This window comes from Platalea leucorodia (assembly GCF_965183815.1).
Source record: "Platalea leucorodia genome assembly, chromosome: 7".
Taxonomy (NCBI): Eukaryota; Metazoa; Chordata; class Aves; order Pelecaniformes; family Threskiornithidae; genus Platalea; species Platalea leucorodia.
In genome coordinates this window covers 46,594,839-46,620,435 of record NC_138829.1, presented here as the reverse complement: position 1 = coordinate 46,620,435, position 25,597 = coordinate 46,594,839, and the positions used below count along the sequence as shown (strand labels likewise).

The 25,597-nt window shown below is 52.1% G+C and overlaps 1 protein-coding gene across 2 annotated transcripts; it reads right to left on the bottom strand.

The window, feature by feature from the left end:
- Positions 1-667: 667 nt before the first annotated feature.
- On the bottom strand, positions 668-25,392 carry TP53I11 (tumor protein p53 inducible protein 11). 2 transcript variants are annotated; one of them, XM_082318159.1, is made up of 9 exons: positions 25,289-25,392; positions 20,088-20,241; positions 7,551-7,926; positions 6,369-6,427; positions 5,748-5,796; positions 5,222-5,318; positions 4,194-4,295; positions 2,891-2,932; positions 668-1,094 (listed from the first exon to the last, which is right to left on the bottom strand). In XM_082318159.1, the coding sequence occupies exons 3-9, from the start codon at positions 7,677-7,679 to the stop codon at positions 1,054-1,056; spliced, it is 519 nt and encodes a 172-aa protein (XP_082174285.1). In that variant the 5' UTR covers positions 7,680-7,926; positions 20,088-20,241; positions 25,289-25,392; the 3' UTR covers positions 668-1,053. The 2 variants fall into 2 exon arrangements, with proteins under 2 accessions (XP_082174285.1, XP_082174284.1); XM_082318158.1 differs by having other exon boundaries at positions 668-2,932.
- Between the last annotated feature and the right edge of the window lie 205 nt (positions 25,393-25,597).

Sequence of the window (25,597 nt, the reverse complement as noted above, 5' to 3'; positions counted from 1 at the left end):
CACACCAGGGACCACAGGCTTTTTGTAGACATTGCCAGGCAGGGGGATCCATTTGCCCCTTCTCACTTAGTTGTAGAAGAGGTATAGAGCCCCAGTCCACTTCCATATGTTTTACATAGTCCATTTACAGCAAGATGGAGCAAGAAACATGAAAATAAAACTTCTTCATTTCTCCCCTTTCAGGACTAGGTACCAAGTAGCATGAAATCTCTTATGTGGCCACTCCCCCAAGCTTTGCTCTGTGTTGGAGCAGAAGACATTGACTGGCAAAACTAGAAGTGGCTCAATGTTTTAAGTTTTGCAGAGGCAGCTGCTAAGCAGTGGACCAGAAGAATCTGACCTCACCTGATTTAAAGCTCCTTTGGAAAGCTGTAACTGCTTCTCCCACACTCCCACCCGATTTAACCATCAAGAGGTCTTTGGAGAACTGCTCTCACATAGGGCAGTAACTCATTTCTCTCACCTGCTGGATGACATTTTAAAGTACACTAATCAAGCAGCCATCTACAGACCCAGAGTCATAACTAAGCTCCTAGGACCTGCAGCCAACACAGATGGGAGGGCAGCATTAAGAAAACCCTCCATTTCCTTTTTCTGCAAGATTGCTTTTGCTGTGGTCAGTTTTACTTGTCTTTCCTAGAAATACCATTTCCCACCCCCCCAAAACCAACGATCAGTCTGTATATACATTCATGTGACCCCCCGAAACACAAAGAATCAAGCTTCACATACCTATACCAACAACTACAGCCAAAGTGCTGCACCGAAGCCATTGCAGCTGCCCATGCAGGTGGTGTGCAGGGTGAGAGCAACAGCCACAGCATGCCACGCTCCAGCTCCCACACGCAGCACCACTCGGTCTAATTCGTGATACTCTCCAGGCCGCACTTGGTCATTTCCTGCCTCACCAGGAAAAGGTTTCCCTCTTAGTGCCCAACTCCTCCACCTGAACAGGAAGGCTCCTCTTATATTTAAGTTTTAGTTGCTCAGTATCACATTTTGGACATGTCGAAAGCAGCTTGGCAAGCATGTGTTGTCGGGAGGCTCCAGAATTTAGCCTGCTGTTGGATGTTGCCTCTCCATTTGATTTACTTCTTGGGAACAAAAAAAAAAAAAAAAAAATAATTACAGTTGTGATGTTTCCTGGTTCAACTATTTCCAATATTCTTACCTGACAGACATTTTGCATGGCCAGTAGGTGCAATGCACAGTGTCCCAAGTTTATGCAGCTGCTTCTAAATGCCAAAAGCACTAACACAACATACAGTAACTACCCACTACCTTCTAACTCTACGAAGATATTAAACAGCAATAGCCGTACATCCCAGTCTCACCAGTGGCTTGAGGGCTGTTGTTCACATAAGCACTTCTGTTTGCGTAGGCATCTTTCTACTGGGATTTCTGGGACGTCAGCTCTACGCCAGGGCACACTTTGATCCAATCAACAGTAGTGCATGAGTAAGAAGTCCATATCCTGTACACAGACCTTCTGGCTTTAGTCCCATGGAGAACAAAAAATGCCACCTCCAGCTGTGGACAGGGATAATCCGCAAGGGAAGCGCTAGGAAGTAGGGCAGCCAATGCTGTTAAGCCTAGGAGGTGTTGGAGAAACTGGCCAGTGAATACTAAAGCACATTTAGTCCTTCTTGACTGAGCTAGAAAAGGCACTGATGCCTTCATACCCCTGCTCCTTGCTGTTCTTCATCCCAGTTAAGTATCTTAATGCTACAAACTTTGGTCCTCTCTTCTCAAAGTCAGAAGAGCTGTGATGGCTGCACATTAGCAGAGCTGGAACACCATCTCCCACAGCTGGGGCTCATCTCTAGAGGCTGCTCACTGACCAAAGCAGCTGTGCTGATGCTCACTCTGCGCTCACTAGCACTAACCACAGCAGCACTCCAGTGCCTGTTCAACTAAAGCATCAGACGCTACCTCACACCCACCACTGCTGCTACCATCAGTAAAGCTGTACCTGTGGGAAGTGTTCTGGTGTGAAGGGACAGAACCCCAGCCTAGAAACTTCATGAAACATCCCAAGCAAGGGGATGTCTTTGTGCTCAATGGGCTTTTTTCAATAGCTTCCTTCGCTTCTCACATATTAGAGTTCAAGTTGCTCCGCTGTTCCCATTGCTGTCCCTGCAAATGGAACAAGCAAGAAGCCGCCCTCTTCTTTTACTCTATCTCCTGCCAAACTTTGCACAGCACCCGGTGCAAAAGTACAAGCAGGGTAGCACCTCTGGCAGTGAGGAAAGAAGAGCCACTTGCAAAGCACTAAACTAGACCTAGCCCCGTCCAGCTCCCAGCTACCTGGACAGTCAGTACTTGCTAAAAGGGGAACGAGCTGTACATGAGGGCCCACTCCACCAGGCAGGTGCAAGGCTTACCGAGGGGAGTCGCCAAGTCCTTTGCCCTGTCTCCTCAGGGATTTGGTTTCAATGTGCTGGTCTTATTTTGTGCTTTGTTCCAGCGGGTTCAGAGCCTGTGATCCCATCCGCCAGTTCCCCCCAGGAAACTGGCTCCCTGAGCCTGCCAGGCCTGCACACCTCCCTGAGCCTTCTTCCCGCTGCTCCTCACCTCCTGCAGAGGGGCTGGGGGGTCCCACCCAACGCTGCTCCCCCCCATTTCACCTGGCAATGCCACTAGCACCGGGTTACACGCTGATTCATGCCGGTAAGTGGAAAAGAAGGAAACCACTTTAGAACCAAAAGGGACTAACAAAAAAAAAAGTTATAATTATAATGCAAAATTACCGACACAAACCCCCCACCCCACCCTTCCCATGACAAAAAGCACAGGAATTAGACTTTCTTGGGACGGCGTCCAACTTGGTAATAATAATAAATGCTGATGAGGATGAAGAGGGCTCGGCTGACCAGGAGGAGCACGGCACCTGTGGCTATCCGGCTACTCTCAACCAGGGAGACAGTGGTAACTGGAGGAGAAGGAGGAAGACAAGGCAGAGATTGGTGATGAAAAAACAAGTAGAGACAAGTAGTGCAAAGCTGTTTTCTACTGCCCTCTAATGCAGCTTCCTAGCAAGACTGTAGAGCCTTGCTAACGCAGAAGCTGTCACCACAGGCTCACACGCACAGTGAACCCATGGCAGAGGCCCTTTACTAGCTTGATTTCACAGCCCTAAAGTTAGCCACAGACCCACGGTCCCCAGAGCTCTCATTTATAGAAAGCCTGCTTTAAAAGCAGCCCCATGTTCAGGCAGCCACAGCCCCAAATGGTCACTCGAGCAGATGCAAGTTTCTGTCATGCTCAGGTGTTAATTGTAGAAGCTGCATGTTCCCGAGTTTACTTTGTGGTTTGTCTGCTTCAGTGCTGATAAACATTTTTCAACTTTAGAAGCACCTACAAAATACACATATTCCACATGCACTGCCTCTTTTCTGAGCATCTCTTTTTTTTGGCTACCAGCACATAGCCCATATCTAAACCAACTACCTTATAATGCAGTTAGTGAGCTACCAATATACACATACAAAAAAAAACCCCTTCATTGTTAAATATAGACAAGCTCCCTAGAAACAAGCTGAACTGTTATTCTCTGTTTTGGTAAGACCAAACACCCTTTTTAGTGTAACACCCCTTTTTAGTGTAGGTTTCTACAGTCTCTTCTTGTTAGCCCCAGCATCTAGGCAGCCTGCTCCAGGAGATGACCTGTGCTGGCTATGATGGCCAGGATGTTTTTAGGGAGAAAAATAAATTAATCATCAGAGGAAGATGTTTTCCCTGCACCTGGGCACCCTTCAGAGAGCAGCCCAAGGCAGAGGCTGCTCCATGGGAAAGGAAAAGGGAGAGCAGCTGGCAGGGAACATGCTCCTGGGGCCAGGTTATCTTTGCCAGTCCCGCAGCGCGAAGGAGCTGCCTCCAGCACAAGCCAGGCAGAGCGCGGGGACAGCTGGGGATGGGGTACCCCTGTGGCTGTGCCAGCCAGATGGCAGAGACAGCATCTCCCCGTCAGCTGAGTCCACTGTGACTCCCAGAGCCTCACCCCACAACTCCTTCAAGCTAGAGCTTACTCCATCAGACCCAAAGGCATGCTCCAATTTTGCCATCGGTCCCACCGCTCACGCTGGTTGTCCTGGCCACCTCCGCTTCCCCTTCCTCCCTGCCCGGCGGGGGTACGCAGCACGCACCCCCACCCTTTGCCTCCCCCTCCCTACGGGGTGGCTGCAGCAACTCACCCAGGAACTGCACGGCGAAGTAGCACGCCTCCGTCAGCAGGGTCCAGCGGATAATGACTTTTTCGGCCGTGTAGAGGGCGTTCCACATGATGAGCGAGATGCCTGCGGGGGGACGGCAGAGCGCAGCTGCCCGGGGGCCGGGGGGCTCACGGGGAAGGGGCAGCCCACCCACCTGCTCCCACAGGAACCATTTCGGCCTCCCACGGGAGGAGGGAGGGGAGCCGTTCCGCCGCCGGCTGCTCTCCCCCCGGCCGCCGCACTTCCAGCCGCCCCCGGCAGGTGCTGCTGCAGGCTGCGGCAAGGAGCCGCCCGCCGGCCGCCCCCCGCCCGGGCCGGGGCATCCCGCCCAACCGCCTGCCCTCAGCCCCAGCCGCCCCCCAAAAACCATGCCTTGCAGCAGCCGCCTGCCCTCCGGTGCTCGGCACCGCCCTTTGCGGCGCGGCAGCCCCGGCCGGGCACTGGGAAGGCGCAGTCCCTGCAGCCTGGGAGCACCGGCAGCCGCAGCGCGGGGGCGCACAGCTACGCAAACCCCGTGTCTTTAATGCCTCCGCTCATTTTCTTCTCCAGGCCGTTTCCCTAGGCTCCCCTCACCCTCTCGTCCTTTGCCCCCCACCTCTTGGGCCCCTCGCATGGGGCCCTCCCGGGATGCCGTCGCCTGCCCCTTCTCTCCTCCCGCTCCCACGAGGAGGGTCTGGCCCCAGCTGCAGCCCGGCACCCCACCTCCCAGCCCACCTGCAACTCCCCTTTGCTGGGGCACTTGGGGGTACTCCCCCAGGGATTTAGAGTGTGCACAGCCCTTCTCACCCTGCCTGCAGCAAGCCTGAGCCCCTACTAGGAAAAAGCAGCAGTAGCCGAGCTTCTCAAAATACCTCTCAACAAACCATGTCTTTGCTAAGAGCAGATGATCTGCTCTCGGGCTGCAGTTGTCCTGCTGGGCACAGACTTTGACCCCTCCTGCCATTTTAGCCTCTCGTCCCCTTACTCTATGGGGCAGCGGTGTGCCCCAGGTACAGCAGCACGGCACTCACTGAGGAGGGCTCCTCCATAGAGCCGAACGGGAGTCTTGCTGCTCACCGATTCCTCGTCGAAGACGGCATCATAGAGCTGGTCAGGGAAAGCAAGGGCCTGGCAGAGGCAAGGGAGAGACTCAGCAGCCTGCACCGGCCAGGGCCATCAAAATGTGCCCTCTCGGGCAGCAGTGCTCCGACATCAAGCCTTAATGGCCAGGAAATTGGAAATTAAGGAGGCGTAAGAAGTATCAGCGTGTCAGCTACTGGCTTCACAGCTGGTTTCTATGGCCGAGGCTGTCATGCCATGTGTGGTTTGAGATCCTGCTAATGAAAACAGACTCTGGTGATGGGAACAAACTGCCAAGGACACTGCTAGCAAAGGCCATTACCGAGACATGGTAAAGGCAAAGGCCTTGTAAGAGAAAGCGGTGGCAGCTGCTGGAGGCAGAGGAGGGGGATAAATGCTGGGGGCTGAGGAGCCATGCTGGGGCACCCCTTTGGCAGCCAGGAGCTGGTGGTGCCCAGGACCACATCCCTCACTTACCATGATGGCGACCCCAGAAAACATGATGGCGGAAACCAGTTGCCAGACCCTGCGTGGGAGGGAAAACAGAGGACCCGGTCTGAGCACGGGGGTGATCCTATCGCTCATACTTTGCAAAGCATTCCTGGCTGCCCTCTCAGTCATCAGCCTTCATCCTCCCCCCTCACACAACCGAGGCAGCCACAAGCCTCCCGCAGGAGGATGCGGCTCCCCGTGCCCCAGTACGTCCAGCCTCAGCATGCAGACTGGCCTTGCTGGCGAGACAGAGCCGAAGTCCTCCTCACCCAAGTAGAGGAGGGAAGTGACCCTGCCAAGAGGATGGCGCAGAGGGGGGTCCCCACAGGACGCACCACCCTGTCGCACATGAGACCAGGAGCTCCTCCAGCCCCACACAGCCCTGTGGTTCCCAGCACCTGCTGTGGGACAAGAGCTTGAGGGCCTCAGGCTGATTTATGGGGGAAGAAACCACAGCTGGTCTGGTCCCACAGCGCCCAAGAAGCCCCTGAAGGGAGCAGTGATGCTGGCGCAGCAGCAGAGCCAGTGTCAGCAGCCAGAGCTGTCAGGGATGCTGTGGCCGAGGGCCCTCAGATGACCCAGCTCCAAGGTGGCCCAGTATCTTACCTGAGCCCCAGAGGTTCCCGGACAGCAAACTTGATTTCATTTCCCAGTACTTGGCTAATCTGAAATTCAAATAAAAGATATAAGGTGACTGAGCAGACCCTTCCCCAGCTTTTAGGCAGTATTTGCTAGCCCAAAAATGCATACTTAACTCCATGTGGGAGTTTCTCTCTGGGCTGGAAGGAGGACGAGGACAAGGGATTCATCTGTGACCCCTTGGTCCCAACACCTGCCAAAGGCTGCCTTCATTTCCATCAGGAGCTGCAGCCTCTACTGCTCCCATACTGGGATCAGCCACGTGCAGTGCGGGGCTGGGGCAGGGTCAGCGTTAACTCTTGTCTCCTCTTACCTCCGTGAGTAGCAGAACTGTCTCCTCCCACACACTGCCTGCGTGTCACACCCTGATGCAGCACAGGCTCCAGCAGAGCCCTCGGGGCGTCCGTCCTGCTCTGGCATTCACACTGCCCAGGGTGATGCCCGGCCGTGACTTCCCCAAACCACGTGGATGGGAAGACTACACAGACCAGCAACAAGGAAAGGTACTGGGGGATCTTTTGGTTGCAGAGAGCTCAGAGAGCACTCTGTGCTGCTCCCCACATGCAGGCAGGAGCCAGGCAATGCCCTGCCAACAAATTCTCCACACAGCATCCAGGACAGACTCCTGCAGGGCTCACCCTTGTCCTCCAGCTCTGGTAGTTCACTGAAACAGGTTGGTTGTTTGCAATTCAGGCCTCTTCCGAGAGGCACCACTGCTTAAACCGCTGTTCCAGTGTCCAGGCCACCAGCTGGTGGGCATTGGTGGTGCCATGGTCCTACAGCACCAGCTCTTAGCTAGCTCACATGTGTCTCAGCAATACAATTTCAGGAATGGATTAAAGCTGCTTGAGGGCACAGCTCGCTCTGTTACCATGAAAAGCCATTTCAGGTGGCTCCCGTGCACCCAGCAGGCTGCGTGGCCTATTGCTGCTCAAAGGCAGCATTGCTCGTGCCACCACAGCCTTCACCCCCCATTTTACAGCAGCCCCATGGAGCTGGGAGCCTTTTTTTTTTTTTTTTTTTTTTGGCAAAAGAGGCTGCAGAAGTTAGATGCTGAGAAAAAAAAACCACACCACCTTTGTTTGCCCAAGCAGAAGGTCTCTTTTCTGTTATTATTGCACGCGGGCTTCCCTCTTCCCTGCCCCTCACCTTTGAGCGATGCACCTCGCCGTCATCATCCTCCCCGCCGACCCCCAGGATCTTGCGCGTCTTCAGCCTGCTCACCAGATCGGTCTGGCTGTGTTTCTTCATCAGCGGCGGGGGCTGCTTCGCCGCCATGGTGGTGGCCCTCCACCACCAAGCCCTCAGCTGCGAGGCGGCGCAAGGCGGGGTGTAGGAAGCGGCTCCGCCGTCACATGAAAGTTCACAAGGTTCGGGGAAAAAAAAAAAAACCAACCACTGCCACAAAATCTTCCTGTTAGGCTGGCAGATGGCTCCTCATTGTTCCGGGGCAGGGAGCCCTGGCAGCGGGGCTGGCCCGGGCTACGGGTGGCTCATCTCAGGATGATCCCACTGTCACTGGGATCTGTGGGGGTGGGGGGAAGAAAAAAAAAAGAAAAAAAAAAAATCAGAGAAGCATGGCTTTAGCATGGACATTTAGCTATAAATGCTTTTGACCTACAAACCGTAGTCTGGCCTATCCCAGTATGAGGCAATGCCCAACGGTAACTCTTTGCTGTTTCCCAGACTAGGCAAATTAAATGCTTCCCAGACTAGGGGAATTAAAGTCATTAAATGATGCTTTGCCTTTTGTCTTTCTCCGTGCCATACATCACACCCTTCAGCTGCCATTTTAGGCCAAATACCACAGAAGTCTCAGCTATTTATTTGTTCCCCCCCGCCCCCAATGCTGCAGCCCCCACATTGTGCCAGAGCACACCAGCCCCAGAACAACAAGAAGCCAGAGGCAAGACTTTCCTTAAGGATACGTTACTTTCTGGAATACAGATGACAGCAAGCAGAAGCTGCAAATGCTATCTGGGATAAGAACAAGACAAAGATAACTGACAGAAACTACAGTGGAAGAGATAACTTCTGCCTCGGCAGGGTGGTATAAAGATAGAGGTGTCAAGAGTCCCATGAAATCACTCTATTATCATCCTGAAATCATAAAACCTTGGAAACCCTCGGTTCAGAAAGTCTTCTCTTCCAGTTTGTCTTCATTTCATCTTGGCCCAGCCAAACATAAACATGTTTTTCCGTTTGCCACTTCCCCCTCCCAGAGACCCACAGACAAATCCCCACAGGCACCAGGCACAACTAATCCAGCCCAGGCAAGCATTGGGCTCAAGCACCAGCAGTCCCGCGCCCCAGCCGAGCCTTCCCACGGCTGTCCCAGGAGGAGAGAATTTATGCACATGCCTAAAGAGTTCACGAGTCTTCGGGGAGTAATGAAACGAGGCGCCAGTTATTTTGGCATCGTACATGCAAGTGTTGTCCCGCTGCCTCGTGAGGGATTTCCCTTTCACAGGAAAACCCTTCCCTGTGGTTGTCCAGACAAGAGCAGACAGTCATGTCTGCAAGTGCCCAACGTAACTCTTTCTGTAAGGCAAAGCTGAGAGGTCTCGCTGGGACAGTGCAAAGACTGCATCCCATGATCAAGGGTTTAATAAGACCCTTTCAGCAGACCACAGGCAAATGCTTTTCAGTGAGCCAGTTCAGCTACTCAGGGCTTTGCAGGTGCTTCTTTTGGATTGTAGGGGGTCTGGTTTGGTTGCAGGTTTTTGCTCTTATTCCACTGTATAACTACGCCCAAGTTCCTGGAAAGGCAGCACAGAGCCAGATGCAGCAGCCAGGGCCTAGAAATATTTCAGAAGTGGGACAAGGGAAAACAACCGCTCAGGAGGAAGGTGCAAGCTGTATACTCATGCCTATGCTCGAGCACTAGGCAAGAAGCTCAAAAGGCAGCTGCTATTAGAAAAGTTGGGAAGACTTAGCTTGTTTGGAGTTTGCTGACCCAAACTGTCACAATAACTTGCGTGTACTCTAGATAATCTGCACACAAAATCCACCCCAAGGCCAGAGTGATGTGTCAAAAAGAAAAGCTTGACCTCCTTTTAATTTCTTTTACTAGAGTTTCTGCAGTCCTTTCTGCTCCTGGCAGACCCAGACTCATCAGCTTGGGTCTTGAGTGCTTTCCCACCAGAACTCCACTGCTCTGTTGCTGTGGTATTTCTTGCCCAACATTTTCTGACCAAAACTATCGAGCCCCATCCTGAAGCAACACCCCTCTGCTGAACACTCCTGTCTCTCATGCTGAGCCTCAGGACCCCTCTGAGGCCATCCCACATCCCTCACCTGGCCCAACACAGCTCCTGGGACACCAGGAGGACAGCCCTGAGCAAAGGGCTGACGCACGGTGCTCCAGGTATGCCACACTGTCAGGAGGACCCTCACACCCCCGTAAAGGTGCTGGGTACCTCTTCAGCCACTCTCCCTCCCCTGCATGCTTTGGTGGGGAGCAAAGCAAAGTCCTTCTATGAAGACTTGCTAGCTGAGGTAAAAGTCTGTCAGAGGGCCTGAGCAGCAGCATTCTACTGGCCCTGGGTCACCAAAGCCCTCCACAGGGATGAGAGACCCGAGGCCTGCTGGTCTTGATAGGACCTGGGGTGCTGAGTGTGCTGCCACACCAGCCAGCACCTCTGGATCCCTCTCAGTTACTTGCTAGGGAAAGCCTGCTGCCCACACCTCCTGCTCTGTCCCCTTCGTGGTCAGAAATGGCATGGGAAGGGAAGATAGGATGGGAAAAACAAAGGGGGAAAAAAGAAATAAAGAGTGAGAGAGAGGAGGGGGGAGAGAAAAGGGAAAAAAAGGGCACGGGGGAGAACACATCTTCAGATCTAGAGAATCTCTCCTGAGGGCAAGAAGCAAAGGACAGTGGTGGGGGCTGAAGGGGAGACTCCATGGCTCACCAATGAAGACAGGAACGAATAGCTCTGTGATTACAGAGGCAATTTTGCAACTCTGACCACAGGCCAAAAGATCAGAATTTGCCTTCATCAGTCGTCTTGCCAGTTGCTTTCAGGGCAGGAGTTGGTAGAAATTTATCTACATTATCATTAGCACTGCTCTCCCATTAAGAATTTCCACTAATTTGTGGTAAACCACTGGCCAAGAGGCAGGACAATGTAGGCCAGATACAAGTGCCAATAAAACAATCACTGAAGGCCATTCTGGTACGTAAAACCACACTCCCACCGCATTAAGCACAGCTACAGCATGGCCCCACAGCCAGTCCCACGACTCATTATCCCCATCTTCCAGAGAAAGAGCCAGTCTAACGAATACTGAATATTAATGAATAATGAGCTAACGAATGCATTAGCGCTAATTCAATGACATTCAGATAGAAGATGCTGAGGATTTGAAAACGTTATACTTACTTACATTAATGTATCCTGACACACTGACAATTTAGAGGATGTTTTCTATTAGCCTGTGCATTTTCAAAGGGGAACCTCCACCTCCTCCTTCTCCTGCAATTCTTTTCTCCTTAATCCATTTTCTGAGCATCCCAGGGGCTGCGCAGATCAATCACCATAAACAGGCAATTCCTACTCCCCGCCACAGCTCTCAGTGATGGGCAGTGCCAATGTGCAGTTGAAAGAGGGTTTTTTTTCCGCCAAAATCCTTTTTTTTTGCAGGCTCCTTTCAGTATCTGTTCCCTTGCTCAGCTGTTCAGCATACAGCACTCAATTTTGATAGCTACTGCTTCGTGGTGCAAAGAAACCTCACTGGTGCCACGCTAATGATAGCTCAATCTCTCCCCACCTCCACAGCTCTTCCCCCAGCATCTCTGCTTCCCTCCCAGCGTCTGGAGAGAAGAGGAGCTCTGCAGCGCAGGAGAGGGGAGACTCAGCCACACACGCGATGATGCTGCAGCAGCCAGAGCTGCGCACCCATCGAGCGAGGTGCCTGGCACTGTGAGAGGGGAACCGGACCCTGTTCCCGCAGGCACCTGAAGCTGACTGCCTACAGCTTTGGCAAGCCACTGCTGAGCAGCCGATGGGTGCTATCCTGCCCTCCTGAGAGGACACGGCTCCCCAAGGGACCCTGGGGACAGGGCTGCTGCCTATTGCTTAGCTGGACATTGTTTTGGTGGCACTGCCATCCACAGTGCAGCCTTTTACTCAAAAAAGCAGTGCTGCTCGAATTAAAGAGGTGGCACTACAGTACCAAGGGTTTGAGGGCACTTCCAATCTGCAAGCAGAGGAAGAAAAAATGAACCAGAGTCAAGCCAGCATGATGAGTGAGAGGTTTATACATTTAAGCTGTCCACAAATTTGTTCAGCTCTATCACGTTCAGGCCAGGGAGAGGACTCTAGCTATCCTGTTTTAGATTTCCCAATACACCTGAGAGAACATAACCAAGAAGGTGCAGTGGATGTATGCCCTTTGTAACAGCCTAACAGGGCACTTGCCATGCCTAAGCATCTTTCATGGACCACAGGCTGAGAACCACTAGTAAGTATGAAGCAGCAGCACTGTCCCTTTACAATGCTGGAATTCCCCTGGGAGCACCCTGGCAAAGCCCAGGGGAGTTCTCCAGCCCTGCAGCAGCACAAGGAGGTCCACACATGAAAGGGGCACCCAGCGCAGCTGCTGTGCTGTACCCAGCTCTCACAGCTGGGCTGATGCCCACAGCATCTCTCTTGGAAGGCTCCAGCAGCGGTAGTGCATTTGTCTAGCTCTTCTGTTGTTTCTCCAGGCTCTGGTGGCCCTGTCTCTTCGCCAGTGAGGACAGCGCCAGGTCCAGAGCAGCTGCTCCGGACCCCATACCTACTCGGCTACGGAGACAGCGAGAAAGCCTGGGCTCAAACACGCGGGCAGGGCAAAGAAGAGAGGCGGTGGATGCACAAGTCAGAGCAGTCATACAAGAGCAAGACCCACCAGAAAGGGAAAGATAACTTTCCACACATTATCTTCCACCAGACAGCTATCTCTTCCTTCTTCTTGTCCATGAGGCTCAATAACAAAGTATCTCAGTGTTTCACAATCTCACCTTACCACAGCCCTGCACCTTCAGGACAGATGATATCCCCACTTTGGAAACACCAGGAGATTAAGGACAGGATCCACAGACGTCCTAAGTACCTTGGCTCTTGCAAACATTAGGCTGTTGCCTAATCAAGTAGGATCTAAGAGTCCTTTTTTTCCCTCCACATATGAAGACTCATGAAGTCGGCTCACTTTTACACGCAGAAAATCTCTTGGTAAACAATCTCAGATACTGCAGGACTCTTAAATCATGAGGGACAAGGCAAATCCCCTGTATCTAATCCAACAATGCACCTGAGAGCCACAAAGCATCTTTGTGGATCCCATCCAAACAGCGTAATACAAGTTTCGCCAGGAAACCCATGGTGGAGCAGACCCCGAGCCAGAACTCCCCATGTCCCATGTAACTACCAAGGTACACCTATCTCCATGCTGTACTTCTGCAACCACACAACCCAAACCCACAGTGACTGAACCAGCCCCCTGCCTAGATTTCTATCCAGAACAGAAATCTAGATGATTAGGACCCGTAGGCCACCAGCCAGCTGCGGCAGCACATCCCTATCCTCATCTCCCAGTGGATTTCTTCCATGCCAGCTGCAGCACTTGGCTTTGCACACTCTGGGCTAGCAACACATCTTAAAACAACAACACAATAATTTGCATTTTTTGCTGGGAGGACTACACTGCCACCCATGCCCTGGATGAGAGGTGTAAGTTCTCCACCCTAAGGAAGAGAAACTCTCCCAAAGCAGTTTCTGCAGGTCAGGAAGCCTCAGAGACCAGCAGGGAATGAAACTTAATCAAGCCAAAAATAACCTGACGCTCAGGCAGTAAAAACAATTAGCACTTAAACACCATGGCAGCATAATGTGGCTGTTGCTCCTGCTCAGTCTGGCACAGTCTGCACACCTAAGCAACAGGGATACTTCAGATTTCTCCCCTGTAACAAGCCAGGTATATGGGACTCCCTTCCCACATAAACACCAGCCCTTTCAGTACAGAAGGCTTTTTGCAATGCAAGCAGGAAGCATCTCATGCCAGAGGTTCATTCCCAGCTCTGCCAAGCCCTGTTGCTGCCTTAAGCAACTCCAACAGGCACAGGGACACTGTGTCCTCCCTAGGGAAAACCTACAAACCTGAACAGTAGGTCTCCTGCCCCTACACATAATAAAAATGCAAAGCAAAACCCCTAGGTCAAAAGGCATCTTCACTGGGTGCCTCCAGATCATCTCCCACAGACAAGCCAGAGGAAACCTCAAAACCCAAAGCACCTGTGATGCACGAAGAGTCGCCTCAGGCACGTCCAAAGCTCACCCTGCAGGTTAGACATGCCCCATGGCCAGACACGGCTGAGTGCCCTCCAAAGCTGTTTGTAAGCTGTGCAGAGCTGGCCCTGGAGCCACCACATGCAAGGCGGTGACATCCTGTGCTTAATGTGGCTCCAGAAACCACAAACCCAACAGATGCGGCCAGCATCACCAGTCAACAGGGAACAACCTACTGGGGAGGTAAGAGTTAATTTGTGTTACTTACCCTGCTAGCACTGCAGGCAGAAAAGGACATCTGAAGCCTGCTCAGTCTTTCCCACACATCCTGAACTCTCCCCTCTGCCAGCTTTACCTCTGCATCACCCTCCTCCACACGGCTCTTCTCCCGCAGCCCCCAGGCACTGCAGCTCCTGCCCACAAGCTCCCTGTGGCCATAAAAACATCCTGCCTCAAGAAGCACCACAATCAGAGGCCAAGCCATACTCTCTGGGAGGTATGGCCCAGCTCAAGGATTTTATTGCCCATACGTTTCACATTTCCTTTTGCAGGGAGAACAGGAAAGTTTCTTTCCATGTCACAGAGCATGTTATATAGCAATAAAAAGCTGCAAAGTGCTTAGTTTGCTCAGAACAAGATAAAAAAGCCCTGTGGCTCTACTAGTTTCTCAAATGGGAGCTATAATTAAACACAGCGACCACACTCCTGCCGGTCTGCTAACCACCACCTGCAGCAATGCGCCAACCCCTCCACGGCGAGCCAGGGCACCCGAGCTTCACCTCAGGGGAGAAATGCTTGTTTGCTCCCCACAGCAGCTGGCAGGGTGGTCTGCGACACACTGAAGACGCTCGGTCAGGCACCCTGCACGGCTACGGCAACCGGCACACACGACACCCCACAGGTGCCGCGTCGGACACCTGGCCCCACTGCAGCCCCACTGCACACGGCTCAGCGGGCTCCCGACACGGGGGACAAACAGACTTCATGTTTCGTCCATCACACACATGCACAGCCCCCCACCACCCTCCCCCACCCCAAGTACAAGCTTGGCCACACTACCCTGCTTTCTCAAGTAGCCCATCCCTTGCTGCTGAGGAGTGTTTTGGCTGCAAATACAAAGGATGCAAGGTACAATCTGCTGCTTCAGCGACTCCCATCTGTATTATTTACATATGAGTCCATCCCCTCCATCATCCTCCTCCCCGCCACTGAGGCTCTCAGCCCGCCAACAGCAGCAATCCATCACCCCAAAGCCACTCTTGCTCTCCCCGATGGCTCGGGCAGCCACATCCCAGCCTCAGCTCACAGCCAGCACCCAGCCCCTTGCCTTCACCCTGGATGGCCACCACCGAGCAATTAAGTTTCCCAGGGAGCTGGGTGGATGGAGAGAGAAAGAAATAAGACATATTGGAATCAGGTGCTGTTTTTCTTTAAGGACATTAAAAGAGGAGAATTCCTCTTTGATTTCCCAGCTGCCTTAGACAGGTGTTTGTGGGAGACAGTCCCAGAAGCTTAGCAGGCCATCTGTCCTGCAGATGATTTCTATAGGGAAATATTAGAAGGAAAAATAAAACTCATATGCGCGTGCGCGCACACACCCCCCCCACCCCACCCCATCCCCCCCCCCCCCCCTAAAAAATTAGTAAATCAACCCTTGCTACTGGAAAAGAGCAACTTTAAAAAGCCAGGAGAGCCCTTCAGTCAAACAGGGTAATAAAGGTTGGTTTTACAGAAAATCTGATGCAATTCTGTATTTCATCGCCCATGCCTCACACCTGAGGAATGACACAGGCTCAGAGAAACTATGGAGAGTAACACTGGGACCAGGGAGAAGCCCAGACACACGCTGCATACCCACAACACCGCTGAATACTGGATCATCACAGTAAAACGAGGCTTCTTGGTATTTCTGCCCCCAACAACCTCAAACCTCCCCAGATTTTCTTTCCACTGTGCCCCCCAGACACTTGACAACTTTCACTCACAAACCCTCCAGGAAGCTGATGCTCTTTATTTCCAACAGTCCTCCAGCTCTGTCCCTTTCCAGAATTCAAAAGGAAATTGTAAGAAATTACCATTTGGGAGATTCGGTCCCCTCAGCCACACATGAGCACAACATCCCTCCGTATACCGTCACTGAGGCTGTGATTTCAAAGCCATTCTTGATGGACTCTCCCCCAAAAGAAGATGAACTACATCTCCAGCAACATTATTTCTTTATCTGCAGTCCAGTAACTTACCCAGCACAATGCAACTACCGCAATTTATAAAGTACCAACATGTTTACAGCCACGAAATGGAAGATGAAACGAATCAGGCTCTGCCACTCCGGCACCCCAAAAGCAGGTTCCTGACCTGTATCGCGCCTGGATTTGCAGCCCCAGCCTGAGAACAGCAGCTGCAGGATGCCCCAGCACCATCAGATTTTTTTTCTCCCATTTTTGTAGAAAACAATGGGTCCCTCTTCTCCCATAGTCTGTCATGATATGACCAGATGTGCAGTCTAGGCACACACAAAGGCGGGGAAAAAGGGCAGATGAATAAATTTGCATTAAGCAGGGAGATTGCCTTTTGGTCTAGCCAGGACATTTCCTGAGTCCCAGGCACATAGGCACTCACAAGACTTGTGCCTCTCGTTGTGCAAGCAATAAAATTTGCTTCTACAACAGAGAAGTCCTGTAAATCAGGCCTGATATGAAATGGCCCGAGCGACCATCAGTCAACAGCTGAGTTGTCACCAACCCTATGTTATAGAGCATTTCTCATATTACATGGTCACATCCACATCCTGCAAGAGAATATTATTTATAAAAATATATATAATTTATATATAACTAATAATAAATTATATATTAATAAACCAACTAGATATTATTTTTATATAAATAAAAGCTACGGTTTGACTTGTGTGGACTTGCTTGGGGTCCTACTGCACGGTGACAATCGCTTGAGACTGGTTAGTAAAGACAACTCAGACTGCCAAACCAGAGTATTTTGGCATTCACCTTTATTTTAGCCTCAGGGAAGAGGGGAGCCACAGGGAGCAGTTTTTCCCAGACTCCCTGCTTGGAGACATCAGTAAAAGAACCTTGACTCCTGCTTCTAGGTTAACCATTTACTGTCCTAGAGACCAATACCGCCTTTATCTCTCAGCCCTGGACTACCACCGTACACACCACTTGGACCCACCACCTGCAGCTTGGGAACACATTCTCACGTCCTCTTTAAACAATTTGCCAATATTAAGCCCTGCTCATTTGCACGCAATTACAACTCCAGGTTTATCACTCCCTCATGGCTCTTTAGACTCAAAATAAGCACAGACATGCAGACGGGCTCGGGGAGCTGCTTAGCAGAATGCCTCCCAACAAAACACATACTTTGACGACTTGGTAGCCTATCCCCAAGTGGCAAAAATCTCCCTCTGACACCTTAGCAGTTTCTATAGCAACAGGTTAATGCTAAAAATGTTAGACGCAAAATTCTCCATGTTGGGCAAACAGGAGCTAGGAGGACAGATTTAGAAGAAGGAAACTTCTAAATAGCTGCTGACAGAGCTCGCACAGGCTCTGCTAATTCACAAGTCGGTGGTGAACTGCCTCAAAAGAAATTCCTAGCGATCCGCCAGCGGGGCAGCGCATGGTGCATGGGGACGCGTCTGTGGGGCACCAGCCTGCAGCATCCCCCAGAACGGCGAGGAGCCATAAGTAGCGCTCTCTCCTGCAATGAAGCACTTGGAAGTGAAATCAGCTGTTTTCAGGAACAGAATTACAGTCCAGCACACAGAACTGCAAGCTTGAAAGCCGAAATACTAGATTATAGGTTTGGCAGTGCTGCTCCCCCTCCATGCAACCAAGACCAGGTCATTTAACCTCTCAGACCTCAGCTTTCCCAGTTGTATACGAAAAGTAAACCTACCACCCAAGTTCCTATGGCTGACGCTCAGCAGGTGTAACATTTCAAAGGCGACTGCCCAGGCTGTGCCCCACCAGTGCCTACTGCCTGCTTGTGACACCCCGTGCTGCTGAGGAAGGCCATGGACTTCTGTGCAGCACTCGGTTTGTTACCCACAACGTGTCAAAGGCAGAAAAGCCCTTCCTGGCCTGAGTAACAACCAGCTTAGCATGACATCAATTTTTGCTGTCTGTCTTCATTCCCTGCTGGTGTGAGAAAGCACTGTGGAAACCTTGGGGTGAACCTCACATCAATACCGCCTTCGCACACGCCGCAAGCTTGCGGAATATCCTCCTGGTCAGATTAAACCCATATGCGTAAAACCAAAGCAGCCACAGCTCAGTAGGGTGCTGCACAGGGGAGGAAGGCAGAGGGGAGCCCACCATGCTACCAAGAAGCTATCACTTTTGCCAATGTCGTTCTCAGGTCAAACAGCCCTGAAGAACCCACAGGCTTTTCCCACAAATGCTGCACCCACCCACACCCCCACCAGGAGCTGATACAAACCTGACTTTGCTTTTATTTGCTGCTAAGTCAGGGGAAAACACTCTGTGCATGCACGCATGTATGTGTATGTGCACATGTTTGTTTATGCATGAGCTGTCAACCCCTGAATTATGCACAGATCAACAAGGCTCTTTGAATTCTCCGACTGCGAAGCGTGTGACATTTAATCTCAACCTTCCTTTTGAATTTCATAATGTGCATTATCAGCAACGGGTATTCAGCACACAAGTACCCTTTAGAAAGCTTTCATCAGAAAGCGGAAATAATATAAAGAAGATTGAAAAAGACAATGCCTCTAGTGCACAAGAGGTTCTCCGGCTTCCACAAAAGGCCAGTGTATGTGTACTGCGAGGATCACACACAGAGACAGGCTGTCCCCAGTACAAAATAAAAGCATTTCACAGGTGGAGAGAGTGGGGCTTGGAAGTGTCAAATGTAACATAAACCTACAGCTTGCCTCACCTCCCTCTTTTTGGCTCCCTGGGAAATAAACAGCATGAGCCATCTCCCAGAGGTGCCAGTTTTAGGACAGGATGCACCTGCTGCAGTGGCTTACCTCTTTCCATAGACCACAGGAGGAGCCTAGAAGATGAGTGAGACTAGGTTTTTGATTGCTCTTATATGGATGGGCAAGACAAATTCTTGATACTTGCAGTCAACTTTTCACTACCTAGTCCTAGGCAAATACTGTACCACTTTTGCCCATCTTGCAGCCCAGAGTCACGCTTTGGGATTATAAAAAAATCTAGACAACAACCTGCAAGGAAAGAGGTTCCCTTCTCTTCTGCTGGGCACAGAGAAGCTATGTCCTAAGTAGACCTGCTCTTATTAGTTACAGCCACAGAGGACAGACACCAGCCTAAGGAACTAAAGCAAGATTTCTCTTTTTATAGCAGAGAGGAGACAAAGGGGTAGACGCCAGAGTGTGGCATCAATAGCTTTGCTGATGGAGGATATCTGAGCAGAACTGAGAGGTCCCACAGTCAAGGAGCTCTCTCCCCATCTCGCCTGGCATATGTGAGAGAAGCCTTAAGAAAGGATAAAGATACTACTGACTAGTCCTTCTCCTTGCCAAATTACACATTGGCTCCCTATCTTTGTTTGACTCCTCTATCCAGGGACAAGGAGGCAACAGGGACACCTGGAAAGCCAAGTGCTAGCAGCACCAGCACTGACAAATCAGGGTCTCAAGTAACCACAGAAAATGCAGAGTTGCCAGATGTCCCATCTCTACCAAAGGTTGTTTAAGGATCTTCCCTTGTTTCTACAATTTTAAGTCTCAGACACTTGGATACAACAAGCCACAGCAATATCAGCATCACACAACAGCAGTGTGTGTGTGTATACACACACATAGTGCTTTGCTGTGTTTACGTGTATATATACACACCTCTATCAGCAAGCATATAGCACAGCCTCCTGCTTAGAAGAGCTCATGACGCAGAAGTGTCAGGTTTTAGCCAACACTTTCCCCATTACCTTACCTGTAATGTCATTCCCATGCAGCAGTGGCACCGGGGATTGCAGGCTGGTCTCTTCTCCCCCATGTTCTTTGCAAACGCCAACGGAAGGCACTTGGTTTGCATGGTGATGTGGTGCAGGGAATAAATTGGCTGGAGGAGATAAGCTCAACTGCTTTATTGTTCCTCCATCCATCAACCCTCTATGCATCCTACTTGTCCAGAGACTTAAACAGTGGATGTTGACACGGCTCACAGAAGGGACTTGTTGAACTTATGATGTACAGCAGCTGGGTTTTTTGCCAGCAGACGAGGCAAGAACACATTCACACGCTGCAATGAGCAAATGGTTGCACTGGGCAGGGCAATGGGGGAGGAGGGTGGGAGGCTGCACTGTAGGCGCCTGCTGTTCAGAAGCACGCCAGCTCTGCGGCCAGCACTTCCAGAGACTCCACCAGTAACGTTGGTATTAAAGGCAGCTAAATTTTATTCTCACTTACCATGAAAACAACGTGGGAATGCGCAGACAGATGGTCTAAATTCTTCAGTCCTGTTCGGTGAAGCCTTTGACTCCTGGCAGATTTCCACTTTCTGTGATGCAATGTTTGGGCGCTCTTTATTGCTATTAAGCAGCTTCTACAGTGACTTTTTTTCCTAGGCCACAAAGAAAATTTTGGTGAAAAGCCAATACCACCCAGCTCCTCTGGACTCAGTATTGCGGTTTTTGAGCTTCCCTCTCCCCTCCACAAGGAGGCAGCTCGCATTTCCACCTCCTTGGAATACACCGAGCATTTACCCTGAATGATGTGCCAGGCAGCTAAAATTAAACGTCCAACAGAAGGATTCAGAGGGACTTAAAATCATGGACCTTTATGATACCTTGTTTCCTAAGAGGACAGCCTGCTTCCTGGAACTCCTTTACTGCAGAGCATCTGCACCCAGGCTGTGCCCAAGCCATCGCCCGTGTACCTCTCACAGCTTTGCAGCTTTTTCGGGGGCCAGCGAGGCTGCTGCCTAGATGGGTGCCTGTCGTGCATAGCAAGGCAGAGTGAGACAGCCAGGAAGGCTGAACTGGAGGCACTTTCTTGGCCCTAAGGAAGATGGGTTAGGAAGCACGGCGTGCACAGGCTGACCTCGGGAAACTGCCTGCTCTTTGTCACAGCCATCTGCATCTACAGCAGGCCCAGCTGTGAGCCCAGGAAGAGACTGCAGCGCCCAACAAGGGCTGGAGTGATTTTAGGGCTTGGCAGTGGGACTCCTGAAATAACCTCTGTCAGCTGGAAAAGCTTCTCAAGTCTTTCCATGACCACAAACAACCAGAGACCAGAGGTTTGTATTTCACTCATAAGATGGCACCGCTACAAAAGAGCACTTCTGCTGCCATCATGGGTTACTGAATGAACGCATACTCAGACAAAAACACCGGCTGAGTCACCCACAGAGTTTCCTGAAGACTTGTGGGTTTTCTCTGTAGGTCTCTTGTTCAGCTGCTGACACGGCCTCAAACTGTTTACTTTCTCAGCCCAGGCAGGATACGGCTAAAAACAAGAGGGCTGCAAGCCTTTGTGTGCTGCTCTGCCTGCACCTGCCTGCCTCCTGCCCCTCTGGGCCCGCGCTGCAGCGCTGCCTGATTTTAATAAGAAAAGGAGGGATTTCTCTCCAGTACCCAGCAGCAGGCAGCTGCAAAGGGGACCACGTGCTAATCTCCCTGTAAAACACAGAATCCCTTCAAACAAATAATTAGGTTGCCGGTGGTCAGTATTATCTGACACTCCTCTGTGTGCATCTCCTGCTACATCAACTCATACTGCTAATACCACTCCCCAGGAGACCGGACTACAGAGTCACTGTTTGATTTATTTCTAACTGCTTTTCTCCCCACGCTTTCCTCAGCGCCTTTGGCTTAAATTATCTTAATCCAAATCCTGAACAAAAACTTCTAGGAAGCTCTGCAGCAACGGAGCCAGCTATCCGTCCCTATGCTCAGGCTTCTGATTTTGGCCCCATAGAGTCAGAAGGTGAGCACACGGTTTCTGACCACCAGCATCAGCGGAAGCCTCTTACCTTTAACACTAAACCCAGCCACAATCTTTTTGATCAGGAAGCCTCTTACCTTTAGTACTAAACCCAGCTACAATCTTTTTGATCATTTCCCCATTTTGGCGACAGATCTCTCCTCCCTCCTCCCCACAACCACAGCAGTGGTCAGTATAAATCTGGACTAGAGCCTTCTTACAGATTCTGTGGCTTTGGACATCCTTTGGGTCCTTGGCTTTGCCCTGTAAGATGAGCTGGATAAGGGTCCAACCAAGGTCTGGTACAGATGAATCAGGTACAGCCTAGGCAAGGATTTCCCCATCAAAACCAATGCACAAATGTGCTCAATAAGTTCCTATTTTGCATACAGAGGGACAGAAAGACATTTACAGATTTAGCTAACTGGAACACACACTCCCCTCACAGGGTGAGGGTGAGAAACGTACCCACGTTGTGAAATCCAGAGGGAAAGTTTGCTGCTGGGGATTTATCAGAGCCCTGGGAGTCAGGGCTGTGGGGCTAGCACGGGCTCCTGCATGGTAGGTTACCCAGCAAGACCCTGCGCATCTCCGAGCCTCATCTCCATCTGTCATCCAGGGGCAGCCACACTAACCAGCACCACAGATGGGCACCGAAACACACTGAGAATTAACCCTTGCAGATGACACAGACCTTCACAAACAGAAGAAACCCAAGAAGGCCAGAGAGTCATTTACCATTTCCCTTCATCTCTGAACCATCAAAGTGTCTCTGGTTATAGCTGGATTCGTCTTTGTACACATCTTGTAGCATCTTGAGCAAGAACTCTTTGAACACGGAGTGAACTTGTGCTAGGCTGTGGTCTCCAGGACAGAACCAAATCCATATTTTCCAATGGAAGGCAGGAAGCAATGTGAACAGGGAACACCTGGTCACCTCTTAAGTGTTGTTTTTCCTGGTCTGGAGAAAGTCCCAATGTATTTGGGGGCCAGCATTGGGTCTTTTCCTCCCAAGACTTGTTTTCACATTCCTACGTCAAAAATACAAAACCCAGAAGATCTGCTTTCTATAAATAATGTCGCAATAGTGCCAAGGTCACCAAGCCTTTCCCCCTGGCGCCAGGCCAGAAGCAGCACATAAACAATCTTAACATCTTTGTGGTGCACGTGTGCTTTTTTTCCTGTGCCAGGGGAAGGCTTGAAACCAAAAGCGTAGCGCTAGGAAGACAGACACTCCCACTTCATGGTACCCTTGGTCTCTTCTCACTTTTGCCAGCCCAGAAGAGCCTCCAGCTCCACCCAGGTCAACCTGCAGCCCCCTGGGCAGCCCGGCGGCAAGGCAGCCCATCCTGCCTGCAGCAGAGGGAGATACACTTTGTGTTGTAACAGGATTTAGCAGTTCTTATTAGAAATTTGGGTACTTACTGGATGAGGACCAAACATACACATAGCAAGGAACATTTCATGATCCAAACAGCTCAAAGTGATGCTTGTAACCGGCATGTGGAACCATCTGTCCCAGCCACAGCCCCTACTATTAAACACTTTGACCTTCAGAGAGCTGCAGGACAAGTGAACACCAGCTGCAGATGTACCCTGGGCATTTTGCACACTTCAGCACTCGATGCTCATTGAGAACAATAGAAAAACATTTCCCTTTGGATCAGGCCCCAGCCTCCAAGCAGCTCCAAATGGACAGAAAACCTCAGGGCAGAGCATCTCTGTGGTTTATTCTCCCCCAGATCAATAGCCATTCCAAGCCCCGCCTTGATGTATGGCTCCAGAGATGCTCTTGCACTCACATCTCTACAATAAATCCTTGCTACAGGCCTGCAAGCAGAAGGGATCAATTTCCCTTGAGACTGTATGGCAGACATCACCTCTTCAGCCTCCTGGTTGGGACAAACCACCTACCCAGAGAAGAGCTCCCTTGACCTTTCTCTGCACAGCAGACAAAGAACAAAAACACACACACACATTCTAGAGCACCCAAGTCCCACTTTTTCCAGGTGCCATCAGTACCCAGCCCCTCTCTGCTGAGAGCACCAGGACACCGCAGGTTCATGGTGTCTCTCGCAAATCGCTGTGCACGCATCAGGTGTATTTATGCAACCTAGCTGAGATATGGTTAGGGCTAGTCGAGGCACCTTCGTGCTGAGTCTTAGGATCTTGTTTATTTTCGGGTTTTGCCAAAAGCTTTCCAAGAAAACTTCCTCCCAGGGGGAACTCCCCTGCCTAAAGCGTAACTACTATTTATTTGTTTAAAAAACACTTTCCTCATCCACGGGCCCTGAACGTCATTATTCAGCAAACTGTGCTTTAGTGCACGATAGAGTTACCAAGCAAGTTATTTATGCCAAGTCCAGAATAGCTAGTGCTCTTGCATACTCTGTAGTTTCTCATGGCTTAGCTGTACTGGTGATAGCTCTAATGTCAACAAGGCTTTGGTTGCTGCTGGCATTTATACCTCCCAGCCTCTGCAGACAGAGAAGGTGGATTAAATGGTACTCCTTTAATCAGTTGCAGCCCGGGCTTTGCTGGTCCTGTCTCTCAGGCAGCTGCAAGAGGGACAGGGACACTACTCAGGTAAGGGAAAGGCTCAGAGGACTCCAACTCCAGGCAGTACTGGGGCAGGGCAAGGAGCAGGCACTGAATAAAGTGCTGCTTCTTCCTCAGCCCGGTTTGCTCAGTCGGAGCTGTACTCACCTGGAAAACCTACGAGCCACTGCTGCTCTAGACAGAGCAGTGCACCTGCTCAACAGAGACAGCCAGGCCCCACAAGTGGCACGGCAGACATCTCAGTGTACGAGTGTCCAGGCAGGGATGCAGAGCCCATTGAGAGCTGGCTCACGTCACCTTCCCCCTCCTGTGATGGCAGGGGCTCTGTCCTGTCTCCTCTCCCTGGCTCCCTCCTGCAGGACAGCTCTCTCACCCCGTCCCTCTCCCTCCATCCCCAGCCCAACTACCAATCCATCCCCCATGGCCAAGTACCTACAGGGCTGCATCCCACGGGAGCACGGCTGTGCCAGCCTCCCTCGTCCCAACCCCAGGCACGGCTCAGCCACCGAGGCTGACCTCCCAGCCCATGCAGTGGTCAGGACACAGCCTCCCCTTTGAGGCACCTCAGGCACCCATTTGGGGACCATCGTCCTTTTGTGACTCTTCCCGAGCAAGCAGAAAAGGATGGACACTTCCAGGAAAGAAGCGACATGGGACCCCAGCCTTCGAGTGGAGTGCCAGCCAGGAGAAAGCCCTCGCCACAAAGCTCCCAGCCAAGGGACCCACCTGCACGCCACCTCGCCGGGCGGCTTGGCTACTGCCCCCCCATGCCTCCGGGTAACCCGCCACTCTCCCACCAGGATGCACCGCTCCACCACCTCCTCCTCCACCCACCCCACCCGGACCACGCACGGCCAGGACAAGAGACGGTCCCACCGCAGCCGTGCGCAGCCCGCACAAGGGCTGCTCCCTCTCCTGCCGCCCCTGTCCATCCGTCCGTCCATCCATCCCCGGCCCGCGCTGACTCCGGGGAGCCCTCTCCGAGGGGACGCCGGGGAACGGGGGCCGGACGGCGGCTGCCAGCAGCGGGCTCCCGCGGGGCGCACGGCCACGGCGGGCTCCGCGATCCCGATCCCCCCGACCCCGGGCACGGCGGGGAAAGCCGGAGGGACGCGCAGGGTACTCACCGCCCTAGCGCACGTCCCGCCGGCGGCGGCGGCGGGGGGGGGTCCCGAGGGCTCGGCGCGGCTGCCCCATGGGCAAAGCAATCCGGGGGCGGCGGGGGCGGCCGGCCGGCGCCGCGCAGCCCGCAGGCGGCCAGACTGAGCCCGGCCCCCGCGCCGCGCCGCCTTTACCGCGCCCGCCCGCCCCGCCCGGGCCGGCCTACCGCGGGCGGGACCCGCCGCCGCCGCCGCCGCCGCCACCGCCCGCCCGACGGGGCGGCCCCGCCGCCCGCCCCGGCCCCGGCCCCGGCCCCGCGGCCCCCACCGGCCGGC